At 35.2% G+C, this 14,964-nt stretch overlaps 2 protein-coding genes across 2 annotated transcripts in view; both read right to left on the bottom strand.

Moving 5' to 3' along the window:
* Nucleotides 1-3,000, bottom strand: part of LOC133569802 (partitioning defective 3 homolog) — a 332,895-nt gene extending 329,895 nt beyond the window's left edge. The window contains exon 1 of the mRNA XM_061922424.1: nucleotides 2,465-3,000. Within this exon, the coding sequence (XP_061778408.1) occupies nucleotides 2,465-2,584 (120 nt within the window). The 5' untranslated portion in view covers nucleotides 2,585-3,000. The remainder of the gene's footprint in view (nucleotides 1-2,464) is intronic.
* Nucleotides 3,001-5,745: 2,745 nt separating this feature from the next.
* Nucleotides 5,746-14,964, bottom strand: part of cul2 (cullin 2) — a 31,264-nt gene continuing 22,045 nt past the window's right edge. The window contains exons 18-21 of the mRNA XM_061922362.1: nucleotides 11,834-12,036; nucleotides 9,602-9,703; nucleotides 6,508-6,624; nucleotides 5,746-6,298 (exon numbers count right to left, since the gene is read on the bottom strand). Coding sequence (XP_061778346.1) covers nucleotides 6,167-6,298; nucleotides 6,508-6,624; nucleotides 9,602-9,703; nucleotides 11,834-12,036 — 554 coding nt within the window. The 3' untranslated portion in view covers nucleotides 5,746-6,166. The remainder of the gene's footprint in view (nucleotides 6,299-6,507; nucleotides 6,625-9,601; nucleotides 9,704-11,833; nucleotides 12,037-14,964) is intronic.

The raw sequence follows: 14,964 nt of genomic DNA on the forward strand, positions 1-14,964 counted from the left end.
TTAATAGTGTAGTCTATGATAATAGTGTAATCCATGATAATAGTTTCATCCATCACAATAGTGGAATCCATGATATTAATAGTTTAATCCATGATATTAATAGTTTCATCCATATTAATAGTGTAATCCATGATATTAATAGTTTCATCCATGATATCAAGTGTCATCCGTGATATTAATAGTTGCATCATAGTTTCATCCATAAAATTAATAGTGTAATCCATGATAATAGTTTCATCCATAATAATTGTGTACTCCATGATATTAATAGTGTCATCAATGATATTAATAGTGTAATCCATGACATTAATAGTTTCATCCATGATATTAATCGTTTCATCATAGTTTCATCCATGATAGTAATAGTGTAATCCATAATAGTTTCATCCATGATAATAGTGTACTCCATGATATTAATAGTTTCATCCATGATATTAATAGTGTCATCCGTGATATTAATAGTTGCATCATAGTTTCATCCATAAAATTAATAGTGTAATCCATGATAATAGTTTCATCCATAATAATTGTGTACTCCATGATATTAAGTGTCATCAATGATATTAATAGTGTAATCCATGACATTAATAGTTTCATCCATGATATTAATAGTTTCATCGTAGTTTCATCCATGATAGTAATAGTGTAATCCATAATAGTTTCATCCATGATAATAGTGTACTCCATGATATTAATAGTTTCATCCATGATATTAATAGTGTAATCCATGACATTAATAGTTTCATCCATGATATTAATAGTTTCATCATAGTTTCATCCATGATAGTAATAGTGTAATCCATGATAAATGTAATCCATATTAGTGTCATAAATGATATTAATAGTTTAATCCATATTAATAGTGTAATCCATGATAATAGTTTCATCCATGATATTAATAGTTTAATTGATTATATTAATGTCATCCATGATACTTTAATTTTCCTGAAGGAACTCTCCTGAAGGAATCAATAAAGTACTATCTATCAATCTATTAATAGTGTCACCCAGGATATAATAGCTTCATCCATGATGTTAATAGCTTAATTGATTATATTAATAGTTTCATCCATATTAATAGTTCGACTATATTAATAGTTTCATCCATGATATTAATAGTTTAGTTGATTATATAAAAAGTATAATCCATGATTTTAAGTGTACTCCTTGATATTAATAGTTTCATAAATGACATTAATAGTGTAATCGATATTATTAAATGTGGTAGATGATAATATTTTCATCCCTGATAATAGTGTAATGATCATATTAATAGTGTGATAGATGATATCAATAGTTTCATCCATGATATTAATAGTTCGATTATATTAATAGTTTCATCCATGATATTAATAGTTTAGTTGATTATATAAAAAGTATAATCCATGATATTAAGTGTACTCCTTGATATTAATAGTTTCATAAATGACATTAATAGTGTAATCGACATTATTAAATGTGGTAGATGATAATAGTTTCACCCCTGATAATAGTGTAATGATCATATTAATAGTGTGATAGATGATATCAATAGTTTCATCCATGATATTAAGTGTACTCCTTGATATTAAGTTTCATCTATGACATTAATAGTGTAATCGATATTATCAAATGTGGTAGATGATAATAGTTTCATCCCTGATAGTAGTGTAATGATCATATTAATAGTGTGATAGATGATATCAATAGTATCATCCATGATATTAATAGTTTCATCCATGATATTAATAGTTTCATCCATATTAATAGTGTAATCCATGATATAAATAGTTTCATCCATGATATTAAGTGTACTCCTTGATATTAATAGTTTCATCTATGACATTAATAGTGTAATCGATATTATTAAATGTGGTAGATGATAATAGTTTCATCCCTGATAATAGTGTAATGATCATATTAATAGTGTGATAGATGATATCAATAGTATCAACCATGATATTAATAGTTTCATCCATATTAATAGTTTCATCCATGATATTAAGTGTACTCCTTGATATTAATAGTTTCATCTATGACATTAATAGTGTAATCGATAATATTAAGTGTGGTAGATGATATTAATAGTTTAATCCATGATATTAACAGTGTAATGATCATATTAATAGTGTGATAGATGATATCAATAGTTTCATCCATGATATTGTTAGTTTGATATCAGCACACCTGCACACAAACACCGAGCACGTCTATTAATAACTTAATAAGTAACTAACTAACAACAATACTCCCGCCATTTGTGTTCTTTCAAACAAGACACATTTGTGAACAAAAGTGTCTCCGAAGTGCAAAGTTATCTCCTCGTTCAACCGAGAAAGTAACCTCCACGCACACCGCCGATGTCCCGCGCTCTCTTCGCCCGAAAAGAAGCGCCACATCGCGGCCTGACTGACGCAGGAAGTCCGGTCCCCGCCCCCCCCCCCCCTCCCCCGGAGCGAGAAGTGAGATGAGCGGCACTTCTTACCTTGGCGATGGCTCTCTTGTACCTCATGGCGGCTTGGGCGACCAGGCTACTGACCGTCATGTCTCCGTCCCCGCACGGGACCACCACCCGCGTGCGTCCGAAGCACACCGTCACTTTCATGGCCGAATGTGGAAGAAGCTTTGAGTCACACCGTCACTTTCATGGCCGAATGAGGAAGAAGCGCGAAGTCACAGCGTGACTTTCATGGCCGAATGTTGGCCAAAATGGAAGAAGGTTTAAGTCACAGCGTGACTTTCATGGCCGAATGCCGGGCAAAGTGGAAGAAGGTTGAGGTGGTCATGGCGGCATAAAAGTGTTGTATATCCCGCGAGAGGCTGGGTGGTGTCTGCCGTCCTCCTGCTGGTGACTCACTGGAGACAAAGTTCCCGGCGGGCTCCCAGCTGACGTGACGCGGCGAGGGCGTCCACATGTTGCGGCAAGCAGCAGGAATGTTTCCTCGCAGGTAGGAGCCGCCGTCTTCACTCTAATGGCGCCTGCTGGACTAATGGCCGCCATGCTCCTCGCACACCTGCCGACATTGGCAATTAAGTGACGGACACACGAGGTCTGACTTTGACGCCACATTCTTTAACACGGGGGTGTCCAAACTTTTTCCACAGAGGACCGCACACGGAAACATTGAAACATGCGGAGGCCATTTTGATATTTTTCCATTTTCAAACCATAACAAAATATATGGATTTTTTTTTTAATTCTTAGGGCTCCTGGGGAGAATAGAGGATCTCAGTCGCGAAAATGTTAAAAATAAGTCAAATTATTATTTTTTTTAATGTATTTAATGCTTACAGCAGGTCACGCAGCTGGCCTGTTCTAAAAATAGCTCAAATAGCAGCACTTACCAGTGAGCTGCTTCTATTTTTTAAATTGTATTTATTTACTAGCAAGCCGGTCTCGCTTTGCTCGACATTTTTAATTCTAAGAGAGACAAAACTCAAATAGAATTTGAAAATCCAAGAAAAAATATTTGAAAGACTCGGTCTTCACTTGTTTAAATAAATTCATTTATTTTTTTACTTTGCTTCTTATAACTTTCAGAAAGACAATTTTAGATTAAAAAATGCAACCTTAAAAATGATTTTAGGATTTTTAAACACATATACCTTTTTACTTTTTTAAATTCCTTCCTCTTCTTTCCTGACAATTTAAATCAATATTCAATTTTTTTTTATTATTATTATTGTAAAGAAGAATAAATACATTTTAATTTAATTCTTCATTTTAGCTTTGTTTTTTTCAACAAAGAATATTTGTGAAATATTTCTTCAGACCTATTATGATTAAAATTCAAAAAAATTATTCTGGCAAATCTAAAAAAAAAACTGGTAGAATCTAATTTCAATCTTATTTCAAAGTCTTTTGAATTTCTTTTAAAAATTTTATCCTGGAAAATCTAGAAGAAATAATGATTTGTCTCTGTTAGAAATATAGCTTGGTCCAATTTGTTATATATTCTAACAAAGTGCAGATTGGATTTTAACCTATTTAAAACATGTCATCAAAATTTTTAAATTAATCTAAATCAGGAAAACTTACTAATTATTCTCCATAAATAATTTTTTTAATTTTTTCAAAAAGATTTGAATTAGCGCGTTTTTCTCTTCATTTTTTTCGGCTGAAATTTGAATTATAAAGAGTCGAAATTGAAGATAAATTATGTTTCAAAATTTTATTTTCATTTTTTTGGTGTTTTCTCCTCTTTTAAACCATTCAATTAAGTGTTTTTTTCATCATTTATTTTCTACAAAAAACCTTCCGTAAAAGGAAAAAAAAGTGTACGAAGGAATGACAGACAGAAATACCCTTTTTTTTAATATATATATATATATATTTACGAAATGTAAATTGAGCAATTAGCTATTTCTGGCAATTAATTTAAGTGTGTATCAAACTGGTAGCCCATCAGTACCCAAGAAGTAGCTCTAGCTTTCAAAAAGGTTGCTGACCCCTGCTTTAAAGTATCCACAGCCAGTGGAAACGCACAAGTCTGTTCACACAAATGTAAAAAAAGGCCCCAAAATATGAAAGGTGTCACTTTTCCTCCCAGGAAGGAACTTCGTGTAGTTTTACATCTCAACTATTTACTAGTGTACAAGCCGCACTTTGTCGCCCCTTGCTGGCCAACAATAGAAGTGCAGTCATAATGTCCCTGCAGTGACTCTTTTTGGCCACCTGATGGCAGCATAACATGTTTGGTTATTCTGCTGCACCAAAAGTTGTATTCATATAAAACAAAGGTGTCTAAACGTGGCCCGTCACTTCATTTTATTTGGCCCTGGAAATAAGATGTATCAATAAAGTAATCTTAACTTGTCTTACTAAATGTATTCTTTATTTCTATTTTGGCAGAAAAAATATATATGTACTCCATGTAATCGCAAATTATGTTAACTTAAAAATGTTATAATTATGTAACAATATATTGTCAAACGTTCAAACCATTTTTTAAATAGAAATAAATACTAATAATGATTTCAAAGCAAGTTATCCCTCAAATTGTGCAACGTAAAACTAGATTTCATGGTCAAATTGTGAAATTTACTGTAGTTTTTACAGCATTTCTCTCTAAATGAAAAAACAACTTTTTTTTTTAACTGTAATCAAATGTGGTGCTGTTTTGGCATTTACTGTAATACACCGAAAATCTACACTTGTTGATTTGTGGGGGGGGGGGGCAAAAAAAACCTGGCAGCTCAGGTGACACATTTTTACTGTAAAATTGCGGGTTTTTTTATTTACAGTAAAAAAAAAAGTTAATTTTACAGTAAAATTTTGGCAACTGAGCTGCCTTTTTTAAACCATAAAAACAGCAGTAGTGTTTTTCCATCTACACTTAAAATATACTATATTTTGAACTGAAATAATCGCAATTCACCATATTTTACATTTTAGTTTAAAGAAAGGCGGTTTTTAACATGAATGTGCCACTCGATGCCCCGCTGTACGGTCCTCCCGGAGTCGTCCGCCACTGCTGAAGTTGGCAACTGAGCTGCATTTTTTAACCATAAAAACAGCAGTAGTGGTTTTCCATCTACACTTAAAATACACTATATTTTGAAGTGAAATTATCGCAATTCACCATATTTATTTTACATTTTAGTTAAAAAAAAAATCTACTAATAAAATGCATAGAAAAATGGTGTAACAATAGTGTTCACTGTTAGAAAAGACCCTCTGGGGCCAAACAACTGCCATGTGGCCCTCAGTGAAAACCACTCCGACACCTATAACATAAAATGTGCATTTAATTGGAAATACAAGTCTTGAGGGATTTCATTTCATTTATTTGACAAGCATTTCATTCTTTTTACATCTGAAAGTAGATACAATTGTCAGTATAGCAGTTTTATTACAATATTATTCCTATCCAGAACATTAAAAAAAACACACACAAGAACTGCAAATGTGAGAAAAGAAAGGCGGTTTTTAACATGAATGTGCCACTCGATGCCCCGCTGTACGGTCCTTCCCGGCCACAAGCACCTCGGCGTCCTCCCGGAGTCGTCCGCCACTGCTGAAGTTGGAACGACTACAAGTCGGGCGGGAGTGTGCGGGCCCAGCTGTCGTCTGGATCAGGCCAGACCGCGACAGTCCAAAGAAAGGGATGCCAGAGTCTTGTTGTGTTATTGTTTATTTTGTCTTTTAAAAGCTGCATGGTCCACAGTCGCGCGGGAGACCGGGGTCCTAGGCCACGTAGCTGTACTCGTCCGCCGAGGTCTGACTGCGCTCGATGTACTGCTTGTCGATGAGGACCTCGATGCACTTCTTGATCATACTGATGCTGGGGTTGAACCTGGCTTTGGACTGATTGATCACCTGCAGGGGGCGACAGTTATTGGACACATGCTGGCTGGCTTCAACACTTTGCAATGCAGTCTGCTGAACATGATGGAAAGCGCCACTCTACACAGCGACGGACGCTGAGATCAAAGTTGGAATTGCCACCAAACACTTTTCCACTTATTCAACACTATTTCCTGGTCATGTGACCTGATAGTATAGCAGATGAGAAGAGAAGCACCCACCTCTTGAATGAGGGCGTTGTGTCGCAGGACCTTGCGGGCCTTCATGATTCTCACTATAGCAGCTTGTAAATACATTTTGCGGTCTTCATCCACAGCACTTCTTGTCTGCTCCATTTCCTAGCGAGCCGAGACACGTTTGAGGGTGAACCAGATGGTAGATTCACATACAACACTTGTCATCCATTAGTATTCGGCTTGCTAACAGGAAACAAATGTACATTGCTAAAAATGCTAACATTTTCGCCCATTACTTATAGTACTAAACATAGTTAATATGCTAGCAAGATAACACCAAGTAACAATGTTCATTACTGTTAGTAATTGGCTAAAATGTTAGCATCTTATCATTTAGCTTGCTAGTGAGATAGCACAAGCCATGGTATTAATATTCATAACCTTTAGTTTATATTTACAAATTGACTAACATGCTTACAATTAACACGCTAGCAAGATAGCACAAGGTAATATTCATGAATTTTTATTTTCCGACAAAATTGACTGAAATGCTAACAGTTAATATGCTAGCAGGATAACGCCAAGTAACAGTTAGCATTTCAGTCAATTGTGTCGGAAAATAACTAAAAATCATGACTATTGTTACCTTGTGCTATTTTGCTAGCATGCTAATTGTTAGCATGTTAGTCAATTTGTAAATATAAGACTAAACGTTATGAATATTAATACCTTGGCTTGTGCTATCTCGCTAGCAAGCTTATTACCCTGCTAAATGATAAGATGCTAACATTTTCGCCCATTACTAAAGCATATTAACTGTTAGCATTTCAGTCAATATTGTGGGAAAATAACAAAAATTCATGAATATTGTTACCTTGTGCTATCTTGCCAGCATGCTAATTGTAAGCGTATTAGTCAATTTGTAAGTATAAAACTAAAGGTTATGGCTTGTGCTAACAAGCTTATTACCCTGCTAATGATAAGATGCTAACCTTTTCGCCCATTACTTATAGTACTAAACATAGTTAATATGCTAGCAAGATAACACCAAGTAACAAAGTTCAGTACTGTTAGTAATTGGCTAAAATGTTAGCATCTTATCATTTGCAGGGTAATTAGCTTGCTAGCGAGATAGCACAAGCCAAGATATTAATATTCATAACCTTTAGTTTTATATTTACAAATTGACTAACATGCTTACAATTAACACGCTAGCAAGATAGCACAAGGTAACAATATTCATGAATTTTTGTTATTTTCCGACAAAATTGACTGAAATGCTAACAGTTAATATGCTAGCAAGATAACGCCAAGTAACAGTTAGCATTTCAGTCAATTGTGTCGGAAAATAACTAAAAATCATGACTATTGTTACCTTGTGCTATTTTGCTAGCATGCTAATTGTTAGCATGTTAGTCAATTTGTAAATATAAGACTAAACGTTATGAATATTAATACCTTGGCTTGTGCTATCTCGCTAGCAAGCTTATTACCCTGCTAAATGATAAGATGCTAACATTTTCGCCCATTACTAAAGCATATTAACTGTTAGCATTTCAGTCAATATTGTGGGAAAATAACAAAAATTCATGAATATTGTTACCTTGTGCTATCTTGCCAGCATGCTAATTGTAAGCGTATTAGTCAATTTGTAAGTATAAAACTAAAGGTTATGGCTTGTGCTAGCAAGCTTATTACTCTGCTAAATGATAAGATGCTAACCTTTTCGCCCATTACTTATAGTACTAAACATAGTTAATATGCTAGCAAGATAACACCAAGTAACAAAGTTCAGTACTGTTAGTAATTGGCTAAAATGTTAGCATCTTATCATTTGCAGGGTAATTAGCTTGCTAGCGAGATAGCACAAGCCAAGGTACAAATAATCATTACCTTTAGTTTTATATTTACAAATTGACTAACATGCTTACAATTAACCCGCTGGCAAGATAGCACAAGGTAACAATATTCATGAATTTTTGTTATTTTCCGACAAAACTGTCGGCCTTTTGGCTAAGATCAAGTGTAGTACTGAAATGCTAACAGTTAATATGCTAGCAAGATAACGCCAAGTAACAGTTAGCATTTCAGTCAATTGTGTCGGAAAATAACTAAAAATCATGACTATTGTTACCTTGTGCTATTTTGCTAGCATGCTAATTGTTAGCATGTTAGTCAATTTGTAAATATAAAACTAAAGGTTATTTTTTTATATTTACAAATTGACTAACATGCTAACATGCTTATGAATATTAATACCTTGGCTTGTGCTATCTCGCTAGCAAGCTAATTAGCCTGCTAAATGATAAGATGCTAACATTTTCGCCCATTACTAAAGCATATTAACTGTTAGCATTTCAGTCAATATTGTGGGAAAATAACAAAAATTCATGACTATTGTTACCTTGTGCTATCTTGCTAGCATGCTAATTGTTAGCATGTTAGTCAATTTGTAAGTATAAAACTAAAGGTTATGAATATTAATACCTTGGCTTGTGCTATCTCGCTAGCAAGCTAATTACCCTGCTAAATGATAAGATGCTAACACTTTCGCCCATTACTAAAGCATATTAACTGTTAGCATTTCAGTCAATATTGTGGGAAAATAACAAAAATTAATGAATATTGTTACCTTGTGCTATCTTGCCAGCATGCTAATTGTTAGCATTTTAGTCAATTTGTAAGTATAAAACTAAAGGTTATGGCTTGTGCTAGCAAGCTAATTACCCTGCTAAATGATAAGATGCTAACATTTTTGCCCATTACTAATAGTAATGAACGTTGTTACTTGGTGTTATCTTGCTAGCATGCTCATAGCTAACTGTATATTAAGTTATATTACTTGGTATATAAAATATTTTAAAATGTTCAACTTATTCTCAAAATAAATGAATTGATGAAATATAAACAGTCATTTTGATAGCTTTGTGTCCTATAACACAGAACTTGACTCCCTGCAGTACATAGACCTCCCTTTTATTTCTTTTAGTCTTACTGACCATTTGTTCTGCCCAATGAAAAAGTAATGTATCAATATTAATATTCTAGCGTACTTCTCTGATGTATCAAAGCAGTTGTTTGTAAGAAATGACTGACGATGAAAGCAGGCAGGACTCTGTGTCCCAGGTGAGTGTCTGACCTGTGGTGTGTCCTTCTGCATGGACGTGGTGATCTTGAACTTGGTCCTTTTACTGACGAAACTCATATTTAGTGAGAAGGTGGATTCGGCTTCAATCTCCTCCTGCCGGCCAGAGGAAGGAGATCAGACATGTGAGGAAGTCTTCATAGTTGCAGGTGCAACATTCCACATAGTCTCCACTAGCATCCCCAGGAAAGAAAATGCTTAAATGCAAAATAAAAGTGCTAAAAAAAATAGTTTTTATCAAACAATCCTACAATAACATGTAAAAGACTTCCTTGGTAAATTGTGTTAGATGTAAATATAAACAAAATACAATGATTTGCAAATCCTTTTCAAGCCATATTCAGTTGAATATGCTACAAAGACAACATATTTGATGTTCAAACTCATAAACGTTGTTTTTATGCAAATAATCATTACTTTTAGAATTTGATGCCAGCAACACGTGACAAAGAAGTTGGGAAAAGTGGCAATAAATACTGATAATGCTCATCAAACACTTATTGGGAACATCCCACAGGTGTGCAGGCTAATTGGGAACAGGTGGGTGCCATGATTGGCTATAAAAACAGCTTCCCAAAAAATGCTCAGTCTTTCACAAGAAAGGATGGGGCGAGGTACACCCCTTTGTCCACAACTGCGTGAGCAAATAGTCAAACAGTTTAAGAACAACCTTTCTCAAAGTGACATTGCAAGAAATTTAGGGATTTCAACATCTACGCTCCATAATATCATCAAAAGGTTCAGAGAATCTGGAGAAATCACTCCAGGTAAGCGGCATGGCCGGAAACCAACATTGAATGACGGTGACCTTCCATCCCTCAGACGAAACTGTATCAAAAACCGACATCAATCTCTAAAGGATATCACCACATGGGCTCAGGAACACTTCAGAAAACCACTGTCACTAAATACAGTTGATCACGACATCTGTAAGTGCAAGTTAAAGCTCTACTATGCAAAGTGAAAGCCATTTATCAACAACATCCAGAAAGGCCGCCGGCTTCTCTGGGCCCGAGATCATCTAAGATGGACTGATGCAAATTGGAAAAGTGTTCTGTTGTCTGACGAGTCCACATTTCATATTGTTTTTGGAAATATTCGACATCGTGTCATCCGGACCAAAGGGGAAGCGAACCATCCATACTGCAAAGTTGAAAAGCCAGCATGTGTGATGGTATGGGGGTGCATTAGTGCCCAAGGCATGGGTAACTTACACATCTGTGAAGGCACCATTAATGCTGAAAGGTACATACAGGTTTTGGAACAACATATGCTGCCATCTAAGCGCCGTCTTTTTCATGGACGCCCCTGCTTATTTCAGCAAGACAATGCCAAGCCACATTCAGCACGTGTTACAACAGCGTGGCTTCGTAAAAAAAAAGTGCGGGTACTTTCCTGGCCCGCCTGCAGTCCAGACCTGTCTCCCATGGAAAATGTGTGGCGCATTATGAAGCGTAAAATAGGACAGCGGAGACCCCGGACTGTTGAAGGACTGAAGCTCTACATAAAACAAGAATGGGAAAGAATTCCACTTTCAAAGCTTCAACAATAAGTTTCCTCAGTTCCCGAACGTTTATTGAGTGTTGTTAAAAGAAAAGGTGATGTAACACAGTGGTGAACATGCCCTTTCCCAACTACTTTGGCACGTATTGAAGCCATGAAACTCTAAGCTAATTAATATTTGCAAAAAATAAAATAAAATGTATGAGTTTGAACATCAAATATGTTGTCTTTGTAGCATATTCAACTGAATATGGCTTGAAAATGATTTGCAAATCATTGTATTCTGTTTATATTTACATCTAACACAATTTCCCAACTCATATGGAAACAGGGTTTGTAGTCTTCCACTTACTCTTGGTACCTCGACACATTACTGTACTACATGACCATGTATTAGTACTACACTCAACACTCTTGTTACTTTGACTCAAGAGTAATTAATATTGTAAAAACCTTGTGCAGAATACAATTAAAGAGACGGGCTACAAGTGAAGGTCACATTTTGAGAGAAATACACCAAGCACACGGCACACATTTGGTGGGACGGCCCTCAAACATACTCGCTTTTTCCTTGGCTTTTTGAAAAGCCTCCGAATGAGAACTTTGACCAGGCGGTCGCACTCACGCCTGACCGGGAGTTGCTGTCTTCCTCAAGAAGCACTAAACCTTCTTCCAGGTCTGAGCCCACACTTCACACAAGTCGAGTCCTATATGACCTCTGACCTTTTGCGAGTTGTGGTTGAGCATCTTGACGTCCAGCAGCGACTTGATGGTCTTCTGCAGCTCCTTCTCGTTCATCTGGGTGCCGTCCTGCAGCTCCTTGTACGAGGCCGTCAGGCTGTTGTTGAAGGTGAGGAGCACCGCCATCTGGTAGGTGGACACCATGGCCACGTAGGGCTTGGACAGGTAGTTCATCTTCACTTCACCTTTGCAACACACACACACCTTGCATCATTAGGGCTTTCATTGCAGATGAATGGCACACACACACGTTGCTTGATTATATACAGTGGCCATGCATTCGAATGATGTGCCTTCTGCCCTCTAGTGGGAGAGTATTTAATTGCATTGGCATAGATGGATGAGCTAATATACATTATTTGTAATAAATAATCATTTCCAGACCAATTTGCTTAGACACTGGATCATTTTTCTGGAAAAGTATGTGATTGGCCGTTGCCGATTAATGCCTATCAATGACGATCACAAAAGAAGATCCCCTTTGGATGATACTGTATTTATCTTTGGTCACGGGCTGATAAGCAACTAGCAGCTAATTACGTGTCTTCATCAACAAACAGCTCCCCTAAGTCAGTGATAATCACCTCTAGTACGGGAAATAGTACGATAACATTGACCACAGACTAGGGATGCACCGATTAATCGGTAACCGAATATATTCGGCCGAATATGGCAAAAAAAGCCACATTCGGCCTTCGGTGGAATGAGTTAAAAACAAGGCCGAATAGTGGCGTGTGACGCAATTTTTGGACGCGGTGACGTTGGGATATGTTGTGTACCTGTATAAGTGTATGAGGTTACATGCACAAACTTATTGAGATTTAGTGGGGCCTCTGTTTACATTATTAGCCTGTTGTGTAGGCTACCTGTATAAGTGTATGAGGTTACAAGCACACACTTATTGAGATTTACTTGAGCCTTCTGTTTACATTATTAGCCTGTTGTGTAGGCTACCTGTATAAGTGTATGAGGTTACAAGCACACACTTAATTGAGATTTACTTGAGCCTTCTGTTTACATTATTAGCATATCTACTGTGGCTAAGCAGACTTTTGCCAAAAGGACAATAATTCATTTGTTGTGGGTTTATCCACTCTAATGCACTTTATTTTTTTTTGGAATGCATGTTTTGTTTGAAGGCCTAATATAAATGAAAAACTTTGTGCTTTTTTTGAAAAGCAAAGGCTACTGGAATATTAAAAAAAATGTCAATATTCAATAAAAAATTACTTTATTTGAAAAACATGTCTAAATATTTATTCTAGGCTATTTATGCAATATTTAAAAAATTGTGAAAAACTGCATTCATTATTCGGTATTCGGCCAAGCGTTTAAATTTTATTCGGCTTCGGCCACAAATTTTCATTTCGGTGCATCCCTACCACAGACAGTTAATAAATAAGTTGGATAAGTACGGCATCCGAGGGCCAGCTCTGTCCTGGATCAAGAGCTATCTAAAAAAATAGAAAACAATGTGTTCAGGTGGATAATACAATATCTGGATTTAAAAAATATAGTTTGTGGAATTCCTCAGGGTTCTATAATTGGTCATAAGTTATTTACAATTTTCATTAATGATTTTTATGATGCATCAAGTTTCTTAACATTTTTTATGTTTGCTGATGACACAACCATCCTTTGTTCCGGAAAAAAATTTAATGAACTTTTGGTAAAAACAGAACAAGAAATGACAGTGCTTAAAAACTGGTTTGATATGAATAAATTATCACTTAATATTGCTAAAACTAAATTTATGATATTTGGCACCAAAACTGAGGTGTCTAATGAAGTAAATATTAAAATAAATGGAGATAAAATTGAGCGTGTCTTTGATACTAAGTTTTTGGGAGTTATAATTGACTATAAATTATCATGGAGACAACATGTAAATTATATAAAAACAAAAATATCAAAAACACTTGGTGTTTTGTATAAAACTAAAGAATTACTTAATTATAATTCTTTGTTAACAATTTATTATACTTTGATACTTCCATACATGACATACTGTGTAGAACCACTTTTAAAACCATAATTAATGATATTGTTTTGCTGTACGGCTAATAAACAAAACAGGATATTATGACCACACCCATCCATTATTTGTTAAATCAAAACTTATGAAATTTCAAGATATTGTTTATTATAAAATAACACAGATAATGTTCAAAGCAAAAATAAATACTCTTCCAGAAGGAATTCAAAAATACTTCTCTCTACAGACCAGCAAATACAATCTAAGAGATGAATCTAAGTTTATTTTACCAAAAGCAAGATTAGTTGTTAAACGTAGAAGTTTATCTGTTCTCGGTGTTAATTTGTGGAATTCTGTTGGTTAAAGAAATAAAAATGAGTGACTCAGTATTCCATTTCAAAAAGAACATGTCACAATGTATTTTAAAAAGTTATGTGAACTAGAAATGTATGTTTGTTTGGTTAAATGTTGTATTTAGAAGGTATGTATGTTTATCTATTTACAAAAAAGTGCATGTGTGTAAGTACATATTTTTGTATCATTTGTTTAAGGGCAACTTAAATGTAAATGCCGAATGACTATATTTCTTTTTGGATTACAAAATTATTAGAAAAGGTAACTTAATTGAATGTAAAAAAATTTATGTCGGGCATATAAACTTTTTTGCTTCTGCCTGTTTCAGTCATGTTATTCATTTTTGAATCGTGATCCATGTTTGAATATGTTTTTGTTAGACTGAAAATAAACTGAACTGAACTGAAATACACAGCATTTATTACTAGATGTATCAGTACCTTACAAAATTGATGTAAATCAGTGGTTCTTAACCTTGTTGGAGGTACCAAACCCCACCAGTTTCATATGAGCATTCCCCGAACCCTTTTTAGTGAAAAATAAAATGTTTTTTTTGTTTTTCAAAATCAAGAAAAAGTCATCTGTTTTTTTTACTGGTGCACAAAATGAAGCGTGCATAAACATCACCTTGCATGAACTCACAACAAATGACACACCTTACCCACATTACCATGAATTGATTCAGGTGGACCCCGACTTAAACAAGTTGAAAAATGTATTGGGGTGTTACCATTTAGTGGTCAATTGTACGGAATATGTACTGTACTGTGTAAACTGTACTGTT

The sequence above is a fragment of the Nerophis ophidion genome, linkage group LG15 (assembly GCF_033978795.1).
Source record: "Nerophis ophidion isolate RoL-2023_Sa linkage group LG15, RoL_Noph_v1.0, whole genome shotgun sequence".
Lineage (NCBI taxonomy): Eukaryota > Metazoa > Chordata > Actinopteri > Syngnathiformes > Syngnathidae > Nerophis > Nerophis ophidion.